The sequence below is a fragment of the Rosa chinensis genome, chromosome 6 (genome assembly GCF_002994745.2).
Source record: "Rosa chinensis cultivar Old Blush chromosome 6, RchiOBHm-V2, whole genome shotgun sequence".
NCBI classification, from domain to species: domain Eukaryota; kingdom Viridiplantae; phylum Streptophyta; class Magnoliopsida; order Rosales; family Rosaceae; genus Rosa; species Rosa chinensis.
Window position 1 is genome coordinate 471,919 of NC_037093.1, and position 22,169 is coordinate 494,087.

General features: G+C 36.7%; 4 protein-coding genes across 9 annotated transcripts in view; 3 read left to right on the forward strand and 1 right to left on the reverse strand.

Annotated features, from left to right (window-relative positions):
• The first annotated feature begins 6,999 nt into the window (after positions 1–6,999).
• On the forward strand, positions 7,000–7,588 carry LOC112169371 (SKP1-like protein 1A). The gene has a single exon (XM_024306399.2). The coding sequence runs from the start codon at positions 7,094–7,096 to the stop codon at positions 7,586–7,588; it is 495 nt and encodes a 164-aa protein (XP_024162167.1). The 5' UTR covers positions 7,000–7,093.
• A 2,426-nt stretch (positions 7,589–10,014) lies between these two features.
• LOC112169380 (diaminopimelate epimerase-like) lies at positions 10,015–12,979 on the reverse strand. The gene is made up of 7 exons (XM_040509308.1): positions 12,771–12,979; positions 11,779–11,843; positions 11,470–11,518; positions 11,139–11,322; positions 10,989–11,048; positions 10,297–10,355; positions 10,015–10,181 (listed from the first exon to the last, which is right to left on the reverse strand). The coding sequence occupies exons 4-7, from the start codon at positions 11,306–11,308 to the stop codon at positions 10,069–10,071; spliced, it is 402 nt and encodes a 133-aa protein (XP_040365242.1). The 5' UTR covers positions 11,309–11,322; positions 11,470–11,518; positions 11,779–11,843; positions 12,771–12,979; the 3' UTR covers positions 10,015–10,068.
• On the forward strand, positions 12,762–13,242 carry LOC112173504 (SKP1-like protein 1). Its single transcript, XM_024311138.2, is given in 2 exon segments — positions 12,762–13,151; positions 13,154–13,242. Coding segments are annotated over 2 exon segments (453 nt in total). The 5' UTR covers positions 12,762–12,787.
• A 2,248-nt stretch (positions 13,243–15,490) lies between these two features.
• Positions 15,491–22,169, forward strand: part of LOC112172166 (RNA N6-adenosine-methyltransferase mettl16) — a 30,768-nt gene continuing 24,089 nt past the window's right edge. Inside the window, exons 1-11 of one of the 6 annotated variants that reach the window (XM_024309396.2) lie at positions 15,492–15,658; positions 16,910–16,982; positions 17,524–17,930; positions 18,276–18,481; positions 18,592–19,018; positions 19,118–19,325; positions 19,511–19,618; positions 19,704–19,850; positions 19,937–20,006; positions 20,549–20,699; positions 20,793–21,085. In XM_024309396.2, the coding sequence (XP_024165164.1) occupies positions 17,695–17,930; positions 18,276–18,481; positions 18,592–19,018; positions 19,118–19,325; positions 19,511–19,618; positions 19,704–19,850; positions 19,937–20,006; positions 20,549–20,616 (1,470 nt within the window). In that variant the 5' untranslated portion in view covers positions 15,492–15,658; positions 16,910–16,982; positions 17,524–17,694 and the 3' untranslated portion in view covers positions 20,617–20,699; positions 20,793–21,085. Of the gene's footprint in view, positions 15,659–15,693; positions 15,839–16,909; positions 16,983–17,523; positions 17,931–18,275; positions 18,482–18,591; positions 19,019–19,117; positions 19,326–19,510; positions 19,619–19,703; positions 19,851–19,936; positions 20,517–20,548; positions 21,086–22,169 lie in introns of those variants that run through there. The other 5 variants (XM_024309395.2, XM_040508128.1, XM_040508126.1 and 2 more) reach the window with 5 other exon arrangements.

Consider the following 22,169-nt stretch of genomic DNA (forward strand, 5'->3'; position numbering starts at 1 on the left):
TTCAATTCTCTTAATTTGACTCGGCCGAATGTGAAAGCAATTTGGGGAATAGGGAAAATATTAAGCTGGTATTGGAGTGGAGGTTTTAATCTTGAGTAGAACAAAAATGGAAGAGTCTTTGGGTTTATATAGCGGTGGGAGAATATGGTTGATAAATGTTGATGCTCAAAACTTTGTCGGCAAATGCCTGGTGATTGTGTATATTGAGTTCTATCTTAAATACAGGCAAGAGAATAGATTGTGAAACTTTTCGTGACAGAGCAATAAAAGCAATGAATGTGAATGAATTGTAGGTATTGAGTTTTATCTTAAACACAACAAGAAAATGTATTGTGAAACTTTTACGTGATAAAATAATAAAAGCAATGAAAGTGATTGTGCGTATCTTATTTAAATTAAAATCGATACGAGAATATAAAAAAAAATCGTGAGTTGTTCCATGAAAAAACTAGCCTAATATTATCAGAATTTAATAAACAAATTATACACAAACTTCCTTTTGTTCATCTTCGTTCTTTATGATGAATCAAAAATGTTGTTCGTGTCATTGTGACACGGATCATGGCCTTATCCAAATAGGATACTGTCCTATGATGACTCAGTTAACTGTTCATATGGATAAGGGCTACGACCTCTCATTTCCATTTGACACTGCTTATATGGATAAAACTGAGCCCACATCCGTCTCTACACGTGTCCATAGTCCACTGATGTGTGTTGTCAATTTTTCATTGGTCCCCTTCCTCCTTTCTTCGATCACCATGATTGCAGGAATTTGGTCCTGCTTGGATTGAACATATTTTTGAGAGAACCATTTTTAATATATGTGAATTCTGGGTTCATACAATATTAAAGTCCTACTTGATTGTATTTATTCAAACCAGATCTATGTGTTTAGCGTTTCATGCTTCTGGTGTTGTGTTTTCTCTTCTTGATTTTGAAGAAATTTGCCTCTTTTGGATTGAAGTGTAAAGTTTTCTAATGCACAAGAACAAAAAGGATAGCTGGATTTTGGGCTCAAACTATATTGAAGTGATTGGTGATTGCTCAAGTGGTTGATAAAATGGTTTGAAAAGTAGTATAAAACCCTTTAAATTAGTTCGTATGCAAGAAAGAAGCTTTATGAATTAAAGCTGATGATGACAGTTCAGAAAATGTGTGTAGTACGTCAATAGCCAGTTCCTTCCTCGGAAGAGTCCCTACAACCATCTAACATTCAAAACAACCAAAATGTGACAATCTCTTGACCACAGATTTCATTGACACTCACTTCTTTAGTATATCGAACATGACAAACTTTAGTTTCATGTCATATGATCGATTTCTCAATAACAATGAGCAATTTTAGCTTTGATCTCTTGATATTAGAAAATATTATGAGTTAATCTCTTTATGCATGGCTTACAAGTCTGAACTCAAGTTGGTATGTCGAGAACAAATGCAATTCTAGATAAATGAAATTTACATGACCAACTTACCCTATGTGGCTATGTCCAATCACTCGGTGCAATGAGATCAATCCCAAGACTAACCGGTTTTGGTGGAATGGTTGAGATTGTGAAATGAATTTGCATTTGAAAGTTTGGTCTGATCTCTGTATTCAGAAGAGAATGGTGGTCTGCTGGTCTTGGTTTCAGGTACATTCCTTCAATAAGACTGTCCTAGCATAACATTGTTGGAGGCTACATATCAAGAACACACTACCAAAATACACCAAGATGCTGTATGGGTGTCCTCGGCAATTAATATCAAACTTTGGGCCGATAAATGGATCACTAAGTAGAACTCATGTCCCTAGCTAGTGACTGACCGAGTGTGGCAGCAGGCACATTTGACTGCTCATTTGCTGGAACATTCACTCTTGATTATGGGTTTAACCTTCGCTGGATTTACCCTGTTCCCAGTAAATGCCATAGTAGAAAAGATCGATCTTCTGGTCTAAAACAACGCCTTTTCAGCATGCAACTCAACAGAATCAACATGTCATATGCGTGTGGATCTGTTGTGGCCTTGTGGGTCATTGTAATAGGTATCTGTTGGGTCTTCCCAATTTTTAGTCTCATTAATTTGTATTCTTTATGATAGATGGTTCTTACACTTGCCCTACGGTCCCTACCCTCCATTCTCTATGTAACTTTTTTTATTCACTTAATAAATTTCACTCTCTTGGTCCACTTCTCATCAACAGAAAAGAAAGAAAAAAAAGAAGTGTTCCATGCAATATGCCAATTCCCGGCAAGTAGTAACTCTGTTTATATCTAATGACCCTGAAAATTTGTTTTGGGAATCTGTTACAAGTCTCAGTGTTGTGGTAATTACAAAAACAGTAATGCAACAGTTTCAGTCAGCATAAAATTCAAAGAAACATCCATTGGTACAAAGCTTGCACCTGCTGCAGTGTTTTACAGAATTACAGTTAAAGAGGTCCTTCACCAAGTGATTAGCACCAGGGTCATTCATATGGCTGCTTCCAGATGTAGAGCGTAGCAGGTCAAATTGGGTACAATGTGATGTTACCAAGTAACTAAAATGTGATCCCCGGATGTAGCTGCCGGACAACAGTTGGAATACAACTTTTGACTGTGCTGTGCTGATAATTTTAAATTCTGCCCTAGCTGATAATTTCAAATTTTGCCCTAGCTGATAATTTCACAAGTAGTAGTCATTTTGTGACAAAAAGTGGACAATTTGAGTTTCGACTTCATTCGTCCATCTAGCTGCAGGTCTGATCAGTGCTAACCGAGCACTTGAACCAAAATTAACATGCATATCATGCAACATACGGATTGTTAGGATCATAACTAGTGAGATGAGTTATGTATTAGGCTTGTGTTGCTTATATCTATTTGGGCCTGATAACAAGGAAAGTATTGAGCCCAAATAGATATAAGCAACACAAGCTCAATACATGACCGATCTCACTAATTGTGATCCTAACAATCCTACCCCCCTAAAAGAAGGCATGTCCTCATGCCTTGGTAAAGAACAACATAGAACGGAGGTTGTAATAGCTCTTGTATCTGTATGGTGACCAAGAGTGTTGTTATGGTAATAGCTTGTGAGCGTCAGCTTCTTGTGGGTAAAAAGAGTGTGTGTCTCAGCAATTGCTCTCTTATGGGAGATGAGCATGGGACTAATCAGCTTTACTACTGAGAGGTCAACACCATTCTGCAATATATATAGGGAACTGCCATTGTATCCGAGGGTCTGAAAATGCATATTCTAAGCCTAAACTTGGTTAATATTTGATTCTGAAGCAATAACCAACCAAATTCCGAGCTTTCCCATATATTGAGCTTCCATGATGTCTACAGACAACCACATTGCTTCTGATGGACGCTCACTAAAAGAAAACATGCGAGCAGCTGAATTGGTATTTCTCATATGTGCACCAAACTCAAGACTAGTTCTAGTAGCGTCAAAAGCTCCCACAGTAGTGTGAAATGTTGTATCAATCTTTGCCACTTCTTTGAAACTTGACCATGCCTCAATGATCCAAATAAGAAAGATGGCCATCTCATTATGCGGCATGTAATTCCAAGGGAACTCCATTCTTTGCTTCAAGAGACGTATATAATATTTGAAGACACAATTATGCCTTAGTACACATAAATGAACACCCACATGTGAATTAGAAAAGATTCTCAAGGCTTCTCTATTGGTACCCTGTAGTAGATGGCTTGAATTCACAAATTCAATTGCCTGGGAATGTATAATTCTCAACAACCAGATAAGCAAAGGAGCTTCATTTGACTGAATAGATACTGAAAAGTGTTCTGAGGAATTAATGCAAGATCTCCAAAGTCAATTGCCACAGAGGTGAATTCGAAAAACCATGCAATCATGAAATCAGGTAAGAGAACAGCTCACAGAAGAATGATAATTTCCATTATCAATATTACCATGCCCAATTTCAAGGCCTTGTTTCTTAGACTTCAAAAACATCAGCTCATTCATAGAGACAACCATCATAATTCCAAAGATAAACTGTGCATCTTCTCTCAATATGTCGGCCAAAAGTGGCTGTAATGAATGGATACCAACCATAGGTGATAAAAGAAACAGTTTCTTCACAAGTTCATGGAATGGAGGATAAAAAGTGGAAGAGCACGTTGCCATGAAAAGCTCATCACTATGAAGATGTCCCACCATGTATTGAAAAAGCTTATGCATATTAGTCACAAAGCCTACACAATTATCTCTTGAAAGAAGTGGATCAGAAGAGTACCTCTGAAAAAATAACTTTGAATTGCTTCCAATAAAGTCAATAATTTCATCAACAAAAAACCTCCTTGGGTGCCAGATAGATTTAGTTTGGCAAAGGAAATGAAGTACAGCCACGTCAAATAGATAAGTATTATCACCAGTAACATCTTTGATAAACATTTTAGCCACAGGGAGAGAGAGTGCATGGACATACATTATAGGTCATGAATAAATAGTCTAGTGCATGTTCATGTGCATGAACAAGGCAAACCCAGTAATGAATAAAACTGAGCATTGCAGACCAGAAATCAAACTATCCAATGGAGAACGTAAAAGAGAAAAATACCGCAATATTATAGAAGCTTCCACAACCATAAAACAATGCTGATAAAAGGTGTAAGCCAAGATTATATGTAGTCCAGGGCACAAAGCTTGGGCTACTGCAGTGAGAGATTCCCTAATCACATCAAGAGAGAGTGGAGTGGCTTTTGTAGCTAATTTGTGCAAGGCCAATGAACCATCATGTTGCTGCTTCAGGCTTTTAGACTTAAGAAGCCCCAACAGCTGCTGCATTCCTTTGTGTTCAATGAATGACAATCACCAGGCTTAAAAAGACGAGCAAAAACCATAGCTACTCGACTTTGAACAGCCTTGTCAGCAACCCGTCCAGAAATCTTCCCCTCTAATCTTTTCAATGTCTTTTCAACAGAATCCTTAGTTTGTTGAACAAGGAATCCTCCCTCTTGCAATTTCTGAACAATTCCAAATTTAATAAAAGCTGCAATGTTATCCTCCTTATCTGCAAGACCATATAGAGCAAATGCAGCATTGTGGTGCAGAGATTCATTTATCAAATTAAGTAACTTGAGTAGAGGCACTATGCAACCATTATGAGCAATGCCAGCTTGGTTATGTGTGTCTTGTACCAACATCTCAATTGCAAAAGCCGACATCTCCCTGACCTCTGAATCAACATCTTAATTAATGGTTGTACCACACTCCTTTGAACAATGTGTGCCTTGCAATCTAAATCAGCGATAGCAAACCTTCCACGTAATAGAGCAGCTTCTCTTTGGCTTTCCAAACAAGATAGATGAACTCAGTAAATCAATAACAGGTTGTAAAGGACTAGCCAGGAGAACAAGTTTCTTGGTGCGCAGAGAAAACTGAGGCAGCTTAAGCTGCGCCACTTGAGGCAAAACTGCATCCCTTTGAATTTTCTCAAGCCAAGCAGCAAGAGGCAAACTCATTTGCTAGTAAGCCGAATTTGTCAGTACACACTCTAAATTGGAAAAAAGATTATAGCCAACTTTGTTGAATGCATTATCATTCTCCAACACATCTTGTGAAAGATGGTAACTTACAGCTTTGGAAAGACGATTGTAATGCTCCATATGTTTTAAAAGCAAAGTAGATACTGCTCTAAAAAAGTGACAATTATCAAATAGAGAAGTGAATACCTCCACCCACTAGCAGTAATTGTTGATGAAACCAGTAGTAAATGTAACATATAGAGGGACACATGGGGCAGGTGCAAAACCAGTGGCAGAAGGAATGTGCTGCGTAAGCTGAATAGTCTCCAAGCAATTTATAGAATTCATGGCAGGACTACGACTTGAAAACTTCTCATTCTTCTCAACAATCAAAACAAAAAAATCAAGTGAAGACAAGCACTCGTGAATTCTAACAACTGATAATGGAATGACACTCTAATGGTGCTTTAACACCTGACACTGGATTCTCCACTGACCTCAAGCTCATCCAATACGCTCCTCCAATTTGTGGCGGAGACTGGCGATAAGTGGTGCTGTCAGGCTTGCTGTTGTCGACAAGCGCATCCGCTAGGATTGGAGCGGGCTCGTCGTTCTCATCCACAGTGTCCTTGTCGGTCAAGTCCTGGAGCAACTCAAATTGAATATTCAAGGTTCTCAATCCTGTACTGTCATCAAAATTTTCTCCAAGGGATAATGATCACACGCTTGTTGGTGATGATGGAGAGGCACAGTCGTCTCTTCATAACAATCGACTCAAAGGGAGAGGTGAACCAGCAGAAGTGGCCATGTGGGAGTGAAGTGGCCAACACGGATGGATTAAGCGAATCGAGCTATTCACATGACTATTGATTGTTTCATTGTTCCTAGTTTCTACAATTCGGTAGCTAGGTTTCGCATTGTCTTTGAAGTAACATATCTTGGGATCTGAGGTTAAGATGGATTGTTCATTACCTGATCGGGATCGGTTGTATGATCATCTTCATAATAACAAACTGAGGTCCAAAAATCCATAGAATAGTAACTGATATCGACAGCTTCATAGGGTCCATCGAGCCGATTTCTCCTAATAGGCCTAGGATTGTAACCTTAACTTCTGTACTACAGGACTACAATCCCCAAATCAAATCCATGATTTGAAACTTCTGGAAGCCGACTCACAATAAGCATTGTTTATCCTAATAAAACATGGATGGGTATTATTAGTGTTAGCGTGAGTCAATGTATCCTATTTAGAATATTCTTATTCTATTAGGAATGTACTTATTGTATGCAATTAGGAATGTAATTATCCCTTTAATTGTAATTAGCACTTACCTAGTTAGTATGTGTAACCCTAGTATATAAATACCTCCTTGTGAGAAGAATAAAATTATCTCATCATTCTCTCAAATACATTCTTATTCTCAAGTATTAGGTCACTTAGCATTAGGAGACACAATCCCAATCATATTCCGATTCCCTATTGCATTAGTTTTTCCGCTTCTAAACCAGAAAAAGATAATTTTCCTTTCGCTCCACGTACTCCTCACTCTATATAAAAACGGGGGCAGGGGTAAGGCTCTTCCAAAGCACTCAAATCTCCCAAACTGTCGAATATTGGTTTCCCAATAACCATGTCGACTGAAATTGAGAACAAGAAGGTAACCCTAAAAAGCTCCGACGGAAAGGAATTCGAGATTGATGAGGCTGTTGCTCTTCAATCTCAGACCATCAAGCACATGGTGGAGGATGGCTCCGCTGACAATGCAATCCCATTGCCCCAAGTCACCGGCGTCATCCTTGCCAAAATCATCGAGTACTTGAAGAAGCATGCTGAGGACAAGGAAGGCAAGAATGATGATGACAATCAGACGGACCAGGAGAAGTCTCTCAAGAAGTTCGACGCCGATTTCGTCAAAGTCGAGCAGTCCGTCCTGTTTGATCTTATATTGGCAGCAAAGTATCTGAACATCAACAAGCTGCTGGACTTGACATGCCAGACTGTGGCGGACATGATCAAAGTACAGTCTCCCGAGACGATTCGTCGCGTTTTCAACATAAAGAAGGGCTTCACTCCTCAAGAAAAAGAGATTATCCGAAAGGAATATCAATCGATTCACTACAATTAATATTTGTTTTGTTCTTTATTTACCTGTAGGCTGTAGCAAATATGATGTATTAAATTTCCTCTTTATCTATATCTATACTATTATTAAGAGAATAGACTTGGTTAGCCAAAATTGAAAATTTTGACAAATTTAACCCTGAAAGATTAAAAAACTTTGACAATAAATTAAATCACAAGGCTAAATAGGACAATTATAAAATAGATTTTATTAAGAAAATTGAAAAGAAATTATCTCACAACCTCCACTTTTCTCTCTGCAATAACTACCCATTAAATCTATTTTCTTTTGCAGATAACTTTTTTTTTTTCTTACACATGTAGAGCATGTGATTGCAAACTAGTGAAATATTAAGAGAAGAGAGCTTGCTCTCCAAAACTGAAATTTTTTACCAAAATATCCCTCAAATATTAAAAAACATTTAAACTCAAATATTTGAGAAAGACAAAATAGTCAATTCACAAATAAAAGAAAAACAAAAGAAAATTAAAAATAAAAAACAAAATATTTGCAGCAATTTTCTCCACATTCTGTGGAATAATTTCCCATGTAATTATCCACACCCATAGAGTGTGTTTGGAGTCTAGTAATTACTAAGACAAGAGGTTTTGTTAGCTAAAATAAAAAATTTTGACAGATTTTACCCTGAAAAATTAAAAAACTTTGTGAATAAATTACATCACAAGGGTAAATATGACAATTACAAAATGAATTTTCATTACAAAAAGTAAAAGTGGGATATCCCACATCCCCAACTTTTCTATCTCATTATTTTCTCTCTGTAATAACTGTTTTATTTTACTTATTTTTTTTTATTTTCTTAAAAACAGAAGAAGAAAGTATTATAAATGCATGAAGAATGCTAGTTTGTTTTAGAAAGTGAAGCACAAAAAAGCTTCTTTTTATTTTTTTATTTTTGGGGCTTCGGCACGTGCGCTTGCTTTGAGACTTTGAGTGAAAGGAAAACCGCGTCAAGGCAACTCTTATCGCCATGGTGATAAATTCGTGCCTCAATCTACAACTAATTGTTATGCGAATTCACAATTGAACGATGACGTGCATGATGCTCAATTTCATAACCATCCTCATAGTGAAAAATTTATGCTAATACTTTGCGTGTGATTTTTTTTTTTTTTTTTTGGAAAGGATGGTGTGGCTGCTTCAAACCAATAACACTACATCAAAAGCATATTTACGGCGCACAAAAACATGTTGTAGAAGCTCGCGGAGTAAAAGACAAAGACTCATGTCTTTTGTCTTTTACGGCGTGCATAAATACGTCATAAAATAACAATTAACACTTAACACGTCATAAGTGGTTTCACAAATGTCATTTAGGTCAGTTACTATCCACATTGCATGCAGTAAAAGACCTCCTATTAAAGGCGTACACAACTAGTGGATAAACTCCTAATTAAGGAGCACACTGAGTGCCGTAAATGAGATTTGTTAAAAAAAAAAAAAAATCTTTTTACTCAAATGTCACACTCATATTACCCTCATTATAATTAATCTCATGTACAAAGTAACTTAGAAATGTATTAGTAGAACTCATTACATCAATCAATTAAACTCCCCTAAACCCTAAACATATTTGAAGTTACCTAACTACAACATTGCTCCGGGGTCTCCTTGTTCCTTCCTTTCGCAAGCTGTCTAATGACAGAAGTACATTGCAAGCAGGAGTTAAAACTTTCTTTCAGCCATTCCAGTTTGTCACAAGACAAAGAAATGAGGGATCAAAACAATTCAGTAGCACATGTCTGATAATCTAGAATCGGAAGAATAAAAATTTTCAAGAAAAAAAGGAGAAATGTAACTAGAGATGAGTTTCAGTACCAGCCGGATCAGCAATGATCTACACCATGAAGCAATCCAATATAGATGAGCATTTCTGAATTAATACAACCTCAAGAAGGGAGAGAAAGAACTCACCAAGTTAATACCAAATAGTGCTCTGATATTCTTGCCCCCAGTCAAGTCTATAACAGATGCGTAGTATTTCTTTGCTGTCGATCTGTACGTTTTCTAATCCACTAAGAGTGTAAAGAATCTGTTAAACACAGAAAGCAAAACATCAGAGATTTGATTCATCTTATTTACAAAAGGTATTTAGTACGTTAGGCAATGCAATCATGGTCATTTTGGATATGCACTACACCACTTCAAGTCTTCAACCCAGGAATATTTCACATCATGCCATTTCAAACAGATAATAGTAGGGCAACAAAAATCAAGGACATTGATTGCAATTCGGTTACTGGGTGTTCATATACAAAGTGTCACAGAGCAACTATAATTCTTGACCAGAAAGGGGCAACATACATCAACATAAGCTAAGTGGTAGTGGGGAACAGTAGGTTGTGCCAATATCAGCTCCTCATAGCAGAACGCAGCTTGCTTGTCACATTACTCTAGTACAAATGATGTTAAAGCATATGGAAAAAATTCATTTCCATGTGAAATATTTCAGTATTATAATATTATTCTTCTAACACATAGCCCAAAAGTCCAAAACTTATCCGCCCAGCACGACCCTCAAGAACTGCTGCTACAACTACAACACAAGCACCAGTTCCACAAGCCAGTGTTGCTCCTACAATCAAAAGTGATTAAGCCTTTCATAAAAAATAAAAAAATAAAAAAATAAAAAAGGGACTTTGTATCAGATCACTCTACTTAGATTTTCTTTTGCTTGCAAAAGAACTAACCTGCACCACGCTCCCAACCTTGCATTTTGAGGTGTGAAGAGTGAAAACTTGCACAAATTCTGCCAATCACAATCAAATTAAACTTATGAATACAAAACCATTATAATGAACAATGGCAAACATATTAAGATTCAGAAGACAGGAACAAAGAATCTATGAAAACCTATTAGAAACAAACATTTAGATTGCATAGAATATATAATGACATATATATGATCAGGTAAGTAGGTAACTGAGTTTCCGACCCTACTAAAGAAAGAGTGGAGAATCTGGAGATATGTAACATATGTGAATAGCAACATGGCATACGTTTGTTTTACTACTTGAGACATTTTAGATCAAAACATGCAAGTGCTCAGTATCTTTTTTTACCTGTTTACCAAAACGGCAACCTTGTAAAGTGAAAGAAAGGTTTCACACAATTGGAACAATTCTACATTCCCGACATATTTCTCATAATCTCAAAGCACAATCCAACAAGTCCTAATGAGACCAGGAGTTTATATAATAATAAAGTAAACACCAACTGATTCCAAATTTCTCAACAGAGTAAATAAACTCTGATCTGTGTTGGTTCTTGCTGGAAACACCTCATGGTGCTCAAATTTGGGACCAATTTCAGCTAAATTCAATTCAGAACAAAGCGTAGACAATTGAAGCCACTAAACTTCCTTGAGTCTGTAGAAACATACATTTGCAATGAGACATAGATTTCTGCCAGCTCTCTCCAAGCATCATTATCGGCCATAAATCTGTAAACAGAGGGAAATGACAAGTCAACAACTTTTTTCTTTTTTAGACATAAAACATACTTTTGTCAAGGCATTTAATATATGCCTTACATTTCAAGATATTTATTCAACCATTCAATGGCCCCTGAAGTATCGCCTTGAGCCTTTGCCATATCTACCCTTCTGTTATGTATTACCCGCAAAAGAAGGATGGATTGAAATTCACATATTAGATCAGCCTTCTCTGCCTCTGCCCAGGATCCCTTTGCCTCAAACAACATAGCCTCTAGCTTGCCTGTTGTATATGGAAAAACAAATAACTTATTCACCACATAGCAACAGCTAACAACAACATTAAGGTTGGCCAGTTATTTTGACATTACCAAAGAATGTAATACTAGCCTCTCTCTACACATGGTGTCAATGAATTATTTCGACTAACCAACTCTTTTACTCTCTGGAAATGCCTTTCATACAAGCTTGATGAGGTCCTGCAAAAATCAAGTAAAGGCGCATAAGATAACCCTTTTACTTTTGTGAGTACAAACACTTGCACAACAGTAAAACAAATCATATATGCCTTATACAAATATGCCAATCTCAATCCAGAGTATATGAAGCCTAAAGTTACCATCAGATACAATATGATTGATTTGGCCGTAAGAAAGAGAACATTACATCATCATCAAAGCCTAAAGTTGCTAGTTCAAAGTACTTTAGAAGTATAAGCTAAAGAAAATAAGTATTATACCTTTGTAACATCAAGACACTGGCAGTCCATGGCTGCAAGTGCAACCTGCTCATATAGAGTCCATTCTGCATCAAGAATTACAAAAAGGAACTTTAAATTGGAGACATAATAATGACAGGATATAAGCTTATCATGATTGAATATAGCTAGGACTCAAATGAATTTGTCTACTTCCCCCCTTCATTACCGATTTCGTCGTGTGAAAATCCTTTCACTTACTAGTTAAAACACCAAACAAACCTCTTACTGGCCGAAAATATTACTTGCATCACTAAGCTGAAGTCTTTCAACTCAAACAATTTTTAGTATACTCGGATACTTGGATGTCAAAACACTACAGTTTTTTAACAACATATCAATATGACAAAATCAACAGCAATCTAACACAACTCAATAGAATTTACACAAGTTCAAACACATAAAATTGCACACAACCTAGCCCGATTCATCATCAAGTAATTCCATTCCATTCCTAAGCTACCATGGTCCATAATCAAATGGCCTAAATCGAACTACCATGAATTCAAATTGCAAATGCTTCACCTAATCAAGCAATTCCAATCCAAACTTAAATTTCAAATCCGGAGCTCAAAACTCATCTTGAGGTATTATCCATCGTTGATTACTTCATCGCTTGTACAATCATCTCAAAAGACCAAATTGAGGGTTCCTAAGTAATGACAACTTTGGGGGGTCAATTACCTCTACTGAAAGCCGCACTCACATTAAGCACAGATAGTCAACAATGTTTCTCCTATTGAAACATGGAAGGGCCGAAGGGTGCCCTCACAATTTTCCACTTACATTTAGGAGAAACTTTTCCAAGCGTATTGTGAATCCCTATTGCATTAGTTTTCCAATTCTAAACCGGAAAAGGAATAGCCACAGACACATAATATAAATAGGGGGCAGGGGGCAGGGGGCAAGGCTTATTCACATCTCAAATCTTCTAAAGACTTTTAAAAGCACTCAAATCTCCCAAACCCTCGAACCTTGGAAACCAATAACCATGTCGACTGAAATTGAGAACAAGAAGCTAAATCTGACGAGCTCCGACGGAGAGGAATTCGAGGTTGATGAGGCTGTTGCTCTTCACTCTGAGACCATCAAGCACATGATGGAGGACGGCTGCGCCGATAATGCCATTCCATTGACCGGCGTCATCCTTGCCAAAGTCATCGAGTACTTAAAGAAGCACGCTGAGGACAAGGAAGGCAAGGATCAGAAGAAGTCTCTCAAGAGATTCGACGCCGATTTCGTCGACGTCGAGCTGTCCGTCCTGATTGATCTGATATTGGCAGCAGATCGTCTGAAAATCAAGAAGCTGTGGGACTTGACATGCCAGACTGTGGCGGACATGATCAAAGATCCTGAGGTGAGATTTTCAAACTCAAGAATGACTTAACTCCTGAAGAAGAAGAAGAAGAGGTTATTCGAAAGGAATACCAATGGGCATTTGAGTGAAGCTGATCGATTGTTATATGGCTACTATTAATATTTGTTTTGTTCTTTATTTACCTATAGCATATATAGATGCCTAGTTAGTTAATACGCGTATTATACGCGAATAAAACTTCAATACCCGTATAAATAAATAAAAATTTCAGTACGGCGTATTGAAAGTGTAGACTCAGTTTTTTTCACGTATAATTGACTCTGACTTTTTTATACATGTATACGTTTTATACGGATAAAAAATATGAGAATTTAAACGTTAAAGTTTTAGTGTTGGTTAAAGATTTAAATTTTTAAAGCAATGAACTTTTGAAGTTCCCCAAGATTATTTGGAACTTGGAAAGTTGAATCTTGGAAGCATAAAACTCTTTTAATTGCTCATAGACTCATGAACTATTAGAGTTCTACTGCACTACAAAGTACAACGATATAAAGAGATAAAGCACTAAACCTTTATCAGATTCTTATAATCCTTAGCCCATTTCTTCTCAATTCCTTGGATATTCAGGGGACTCTTTATTTTGTTCTAAAACTAGACTTGGATTTCTTACAAAGACCGGAATTGTCATTGTCTTGGATATGATAAAGACTTATTTTCATTCTTATGTGTTGTTGAATATCAGTTTAACTTGCCCTTGCTATCTACGTATTAGTTTGTTGGTGTTTATTAGTTATTTTCTTATAAAAACAGAGTTTTATATATCCATATTTTTGACTCCGTTTTTTAATTACTATCCCGAATTATACACGTATATTTCAAAATTATAAATTTGCCGTATTGCCTTTTTTTGACCTAATATTTGACCGTATCGTTAGATTAGGTTAACCGAATAATACACGTACGTTTCTTTGCCGAATCATACACGTCCCGTTTTTTACTAACTAGGATAGATGTATTGAATTTCTTTTACATCTGTTTTAGAATAGGGAGAATATCACAAATGGTCACTTAACTTTTACCTATTCGACACTTTGGTCACTCACATTTTAAATATATCACTTTGGTCACTCAACTTTAACGCTGTAATTCACTTTAGTCACTTCTTTAATTTTTTTCATTAAAAAAAATTATTTGCCACAATATTAATGATATTTTCGTCCAACCAATTGTGAAAAATTGAGAAATATGTATTAGAATGATTGGGAGAAGTGATCAAAGTAAGATAAAATGCCTCTTGGGTGACTAAAGTGATTGACAGTATAATAGTTAAGTGACCAAAGTGATATATTTGAAACTTGAGTGACCAAAATGTCGAATGAGTCACGGGAGGTTCTTGCCGTGGGAGCAGTCGTGGGAGAGGTTCTTGCCGGTCGGAGGTTTGCTTTTCAACTATAGCTGCAGAGGCAAAGGCAATTTTAGATGGGATAAACCTCGCTATTTATCGAAATTTGAAAAATGTGATTATAGAATCTGATGCTTTGGAGGTAATCAAGGAAATCCAATCAAGAAACAAAAGAGGGAATTGGAAATGTCACCTTCTGATTGATGAAATTAGGAGAAAGAGCTATTTCTTCTCTGAAATTAGATGGGAATGGATTCCCAGTGAAGCGAATTTAGTCGCGCATTCTGCGGCATCACTTGCCATTAGGACGGTGGGTCTTCTTAGATGGGCAGCTCTGCCACCACCATCCTTGCTTCAGGTTCTGAAGACGGACAGGCTCCCTTGTCCTCCGAATGCAAACTCGTAATTGTAATTGTATTCTCCCTTTCTGGGTTTTATTGGTTTTTCTCTCCATTCCCTGTCTAGTCTGTGATAGGTGGAGCTGATCAAACCTTGCTGTCTTTCCGTTTGTTTCTGGGTTGAGGCCCCCTTTGGGCTCTCCTTGGGCTTGTCCCTTAATGGATTTATCCGTTTCTCCAAAAAATAAAAAATAAGTGTCGAATGAGTCATAGTTGAGCGACTATTTGTGGAATTCTCCCTTTAGAATAAGTGAAACACCAATTTGTTTCTTTTTGAATAAATCATCTCATAGACTCTCATTGATAAAAGGTAAGACTAGAATGATCATTACATATCATTCCACTACCAACTAACAAGCAGTTGTGGTGATATCACCTTAAAATATAAGATATATTCATTTATTAGATGTGTCATGCTTACCTACAAAAGCCAGCTTATAAGCTATGAAAATTTTGGAACATTGCAAATAGGCCGAGTAACTACACTCATTAGAGCTCATTAAGAAACTAACAAGCATAACCCCTACAAAAGTGGAGAATTTATTAAAAAAAAGTTACGGATAAGTTATCCAACTAAGTATTTCTTCATATACAAAAAGTAGCCAACTTTTATAAATTTGGTACCAAATTGATCGTTGAAGAAAAGCCCAACGGATTCCTCTATCGAAACGTCGTCGCTTCCTGAAGGATTTCTCTTTCAATACTCGGGCGCCATTGCTGAAACCCTCAACTCGACCACTTGAGGTACTGCTCAGTTGGTATTGTAATGCCACTGAATCGATGTGGGTTTTGTATTGGAATTTTGAGCAAGTAGTTGATGTTAGCTGGTTCAGAGTTTAGATAGATTTCTGGGTTTTTGTTGTGATATTTCTGGCAAACCCGATGTTACCTTGGTGTCGTTTCTCTTTGTTTTCAGATTTTTGGGTGAGTTTTCTGAATTGGGTTCTGTTTGCCTCTGCATTTTATTGCTGCAAAAATTTCAGCTTTTGTGTTATATGTTGCTTAGCAATTCGAAAATGGCTGAGAACTTGTTGACTTGCAAGCTTATTTGTTTGTTGAGTATCTGAATATCGGTTTGTTTTTGCTTTGCCTGAATAACTTTAGTAATGAATTCCTGGTATTTTGACTGGTGACTGTTAGAAACTCTAGAACTATTAGGCCATATGGAATGGTTTAGATTGTGAGGAATTTTGCTGAGCTCTGCATTTACTCCAATCTGAATATATGCTCCTTGTCTGTTGGCAGAGTCCGAATGCTATCTTTTTCGGTAGAAGTTGGTAGAGTTCATTATTTCCCTAGTGAAGGGGAGATGAAATGTAAAGCTATAGCTGCCTCTCCTTTTTCTCCATTTATTTAGTTTTATATATGTGAGAGCTTTAGGAAGGCTTAATGTGTGTCTGGTCCTATTGAGTGAGTGTCCTCCTAAATAGTACAAGTGATTCAACTACTCTTTCCTCTGATAGTTTTTTATATGATCATTACTGGAGACTAGGAATGTTACTTTCTATATTGGATTCTTACTTTGTAGATTCCTACTGGTGTTTAAATACTGAATGCTCTATATATTGTTCTAGTGGTTAGAGCTGATACCGTATATATATTGTTCCATGATAAAGCTGATCAAATTTCAATTCATATAAGCAAGGTAGCATATTATATGCTTTGGATGAAAGAATAGTGGCTAGAGCTGAGAGTTTTGAATTAGGAGCCAAAAGACTGAAAACGATTCTTTGCCAAAAAAAAAAAAATGAAAAGGATTGCAGAAGCATTTTGGCTTATATTTTTATTGTCTTGATTCTGATAGAGACTCTGCAAGTAACAATTTGACTTTCTATGTTTGTATTGAGCTCCGAGCTCTATGAACTGGGCTTGATTTGTTTCAATTTGTTGTAGGATGCTTGTTGAAGTTGCTGTTATGTGATTTTTGTTTCACTTTCTCAACATTTTCTGTCACTGTGTGATCTGATTGTTTCTTGTCACTTTTGGTATCGATAGGACTGGTGAAAATGGACTCAGTTGCTTGACTTGTTACAACTTCTTCATCTTCACCTTTGGGGTGGCTCCATGGGTGAGTCCTGCTTGTTCTTTTTCATTTATGTTTCTCTGTGTAAGGTTACTGGCAGGTTTTTATGTTTGACTATTATATTTTCTTAGCTTTCTTTCATTGTTTGAGTTGTGAAAACTGAAAAGTGAGGAACTTGGTTGGTATATATTGGTGTTAGCATATATGATTTTAATTGATGATAATGAAAGGAAGGCATGGGTTTGAGTAGTTTGCTGGATAAACATTTTGACCTAGTCATATGCTTGATTATGAGGGATTTTGATTTCTATCGCTCAATGTTGTGATTCGTGAAAGATGTATTAACTTATTGCGTGAAACATGTTGTTTTAACTTAATGCATGACAATAATACGACTGTTTGTAATGCTGATTCAGATTGTAATAAACAAGTTCATCCAAGTACTAAGCACATTATAATAAGACTTCGTCCTTGATTATGTTATAAATGCAATTTAAAAATGTGTATAATCTGTATAATTTGAAAGATGAATTGATCGTGAAAAACTAGCTATGTTGTTGTATAATCTGTATTACTAATATTGCAGATACCATATACCATAAAAGGTATTTACCCCGCTTCTAAAAACATCATGATTAAAGGCACTCAAAGTGGCTAGAAACAAAAGAAGTGCCAAATACAAAGTTGAAAGAAATTAAGACCATCAACCTAAAAACGACAGAAGTGCCGAGTGCCATCCACAACCAGAGAATTTGAAATGGGGTCGAATAAGAATAAGAAGAGGAGGAGGACGGCAGAGCGACCCACGACCCACCCAAGAAACAAATACTCTGATAACCCGCCCGACTTCGCCGAACTAGCTTCTCTCTACCCGTCTTTCAAACCCTTCGTTTTCTTTGGCCGCGATGGCCGACCCAGAATCGACTGGACCGACTTCAACGCCACCCGGGAACTCACCCGGGTCCTGCTCCTCCACGACCACCGCCTCAACTGGTACTTCTCCTCTTCCAATTTACCTACTTTTTTACTTGGGTATTTCTCAGAATGTTACTGCTCTGTTTTCGATTTTAAAGTTGACATCTTTTGTTCCTACATGATGTTTTCTTTAGGATGCCAAGGTTGTTGTTTTTTTAAGATGCTAACTTGAGGAACACTACCTCAATGGAGAAACTAGAGTGTTGGGTCTCAACGTACATAAGCCAACTAGTTTGATAAAGTTGCATGATTTGTTGTTTTTGCGGAGAGTAGTAGTTGAATGCTTGGAGTTTTATTCAGTTAATGAAGCTGTATTGTGATAGAGGTGTGTGTTGTATGTTTGATGTGAATGGGATTTCCCAGGTGGATTCCGGATGGTCAGCTATGTCCTACGGTACCCAATAGATCGAACTACATTCATTGGATTGAAGATCTTCTGTTGTCTGAAATTATTGCCAAGACTACAAAAAATGGTGATAAAGTGAGGGGGTTTGATATAGGAACTGGAGCAAACTGCATATATCCACTTCTTGGTGCATCTCTTCTGGGCTGGAGCTTTGTTGGGTCAGGTTGTTTGTTAGTTGTTTTAGTCAGTTTTATTTTCAGGTTTTGGGTATTTGAATATGTTTGTGTCTTGCTTAGAATAACAAAAGTTACATTTCACTGCGCTTGGTTACAGATATGACAGATGTAGCACTAGAGTGGGCAGAAAAGAATGTTAGAGATAATCCACATATCTCGGAACTTATTGAAATTAGAAAGGTAGAAGGTGGTGAAAACACCCTTCCAGCAAAAGGATCAAATAATGAGGCGTTGGTTAGTACCAAAAGCGAAATAGATCTGACTGAGGATATGGCAAGGGAAGGGAATGCTTGTCTGAATACAGGGTATTATGGGCCACCTATCCTTCTTGGAGTGGTCAGGGATGGTGAGGAGTTCGACTTCTGCATGTGTAACCCTCCATTTTTTGAGACAATGAAAGAAGCAGGACTCAATCCAAAAACTTCATGTGGTGGTACCGCAGCTGAGATGATTTGTCCTGGCGGGGAAAAGGCATTTGTCACTCGCATTATAGAAGATAGTGTCACGTTGAGGCATACTTTTCGGTAACATACTTTCTTACAGATTACGTTCTTTCCGAATCTTATCTGTCTCAGGGTAATTTTTTACAGAAACTCTGCTCTTATCTCATCCTTAACTTGCAGGTGGTACACATCAATGCTAGGGAGGAAATCAAATCTCAAATTACTAACATCAAAGCTTTGGGAAGTTGGAGCCACCGTAGTAAAGACAACTGAATTTGTCCAAGGCCAAACAAGTCGATGGGGGTTGGCCTGGTCCTTTTTACCGCCTGTTAAGAAGATATTATCATCTCATGTGACCGAAAAGAGTAACCTTTCCTTCATGCTTGAGGTTTCGATGCCTGTCTTTTATGTTGTTTACAAATTAGCATGTCTTTCAATGGCATAAATGCATCTATGAGGATTGAATTACCAGTTACATAACTTCATATTATAATACTAACTTTCTCATGTCTTTTGTTACGGCTTTGTTCCCGCCACTCTGACATCTGATGTTAAACTTTGTCTACTTTGTAGGGCCTTGAACGAAAACTAGGTGCCATACATGTCTTGCAGTCAGTTGAAGCCTATTTCCGCGATGCTGGTGCATTGTGTAGATTGAACACATCCTCATTTACAGTTGATGTATGCTTATCTGTTAATTTGATATTATGTCATTTATTAAAGTGATATTCGTGTGGGCTCACATGCAGCACTGTAATTTTAATAGATCACTGCAAAAGATGATAAGTCAGATGCAAACTTGAAAGGTGAGTCACAGAATTGTGATGGAGTTGCAAGTTGTAATGATGTGCGAGAGGCATCTGGATCAAGCTGTTTGAATTGTCTGTCAAATGATCTAAGTTTCCGTGTTTCGGTATGATGTCTTCTACTCTTTGCTTGTATGTGGTGATCTAGCTCTTCAAATATGTTCTCGGTGTATAAATTTTTTCTTTCTCATAGGTCTTTCAGCAAACCCCTGGCACACTTCTGGTGAAAGGCTCACTACAGCAGAAAGATGGTCAAGTTTCAGGTCTCCTCTCACCTATTTTTCAAATTCTAAAAACCAAACAGTTGTGTTCAGTATGTTTTCACAATGAGTGTAATGAATCGAATCACCAAGAAGCATGACTAGTCAATATTTCTAGAGTCTGCCAATTTTGACTTTACTTTGACTTGTTTTTAACTTTTCATTCAAGTATAAATGATCTATAAGTCAACCTGATAATACTTGTTGTCAACCAAATTAGCTTCCATTGATTTTATATGTTGAATGTTGCAAAATGTAAATGCAAAGATTCATTCTTTTGAAATACTATCATTACAATATTGAGACAGCTTAGAAAAATATGGTGAACACTATAATTTTGTGTCAAAAAGATGATCACAATATGGCAGCTTAAGGTCATGTTTTCTTTTACTATGTCATCGGCTAATCATGTTTTGTCTTTCATCTTACTTTCCGAAAGAAAGATGGAGGAGTCCATCGTATCTTTCATATCTAAGTTGGTGCAGCTCTCACCAAAAGATTTATTTATGACAAATTGATAAAGATGTAGTTTATGTTAATTGTAGGATCATTGTCACCGATATTTCAAAGGTTAGAAGAAGTTCTGAAACAGAAGTTCTATGGAGAGAAGTAGAACATAGTATAACTTTTCCAGCAATATACATATGTTAGCTTGAAAGTATACTATTACGCCCATTTGAATTGCACTCTAAAGTGGTTAGTTATCAACTTTATACCAAGCAGCAAATATTCTGTTTGTATGTCCTGCTTTTCCTCACGGTCTCTGATCCAGTTCTCTCCTCTGTGCAGGTCTTCCGTGTTTTGTATCCTCATGTGTCTAGTGAACTTGGGGGTTATTAACATGTTTCTGTCCTTTTTTTTTCCCTTTTCATTTGTTGTATGCTATCCCTTTAGTTGAGTATAAATCTCAGTGGCATTGTTCTCTCTCATTTGGGGTTTATTCACTACAAATCTCAATGACCAAGAATTGGAATTTGAGACTATGAGGAATTGTAGATTAGTTCCAAGATATTGACGAATCAATAACTTAAAACAAGTCTTAGATTTCTTATCAATGAAGTTATATTAAATTTTGTTTGCAATATAACTCTCAACGTTTCAGTGGTTGAATTGGTTTTGTGTTGGTGGAGTTGTTCCTATAAATTGAACTCGCCTGTGAGTCATGTCTCAAAGCCATTGATTGTTGCCCTGATCCATTTGCCTATTCACTTTAGGCCTTTTTGTTAACACGCAACCAAAATTAAATTATTTGAGTTGGAGGAGACCGCAAATGAAATTATAATCTATAGTGTGCCTTTATTTTTAATTCAAAAGGCCTCAGAAAGATTTTTGAATGTACAAATAATTAGTTTTTGCAGTAGAAAGGAATGTGAACAAATAAATAGTTTATTGTAAAGAGCTCATATGTAATTGCTTCTTTCGTTGAAGATTTTTTGCATTAGAGAGGAATGTATATAAATACACGGCTTCCATTCACAAAACGAAGTCATATAGGAGTTATGGTATCATTTTAGGAATTTTTGAATTATTTGATAGGACTGATCATTGTCTAGATCTGACTTTGAAGAGCTCAGCTTTATGAATAATAAGGTAATAATTCCTGTCCTTTTGGACCTCATATATACGTATTTAACTAATAAAATGTAAAAAAAAATTCAAAATAACATGTGGAATGAAAATACAGTTGGCCCCCTATTTGTTATAGTTTCCTCAAATATCTTGTTAATTTGCTAACTAGTAATATGTAAAGAAAACAAATTTCAAAATAACATGTGGAATGAAAATACAATTCCCCCCCCCCCCCGATTTGTTATAGTTTCCTCAGATATCTTGTTAATTAGCCGACAAAATATGGAAGTTTTATAATTCCTAAAATTTTATCAAATAACAGAAAAATAAAATGAGAATTTGGGAGGAACGTCAATCCACAGAAACAAGAAGATGAAATTCATTTAAATTACAAAGTCATGCAAATGACTTGATGTCGCGTTGTAAGATGTCATACTATTTCTGTTTTAGCATATATCTAGTGCACGTACTTGTTCTATTACTTACCAACATCATACCCAACATTAGTGACATGACTAGAGATGCCTAAAATTTACTTGCGGCTAATTAAATACTCACTTACTCTTTGCCAAATGTATTGGGGTAGGGTTTTGATAA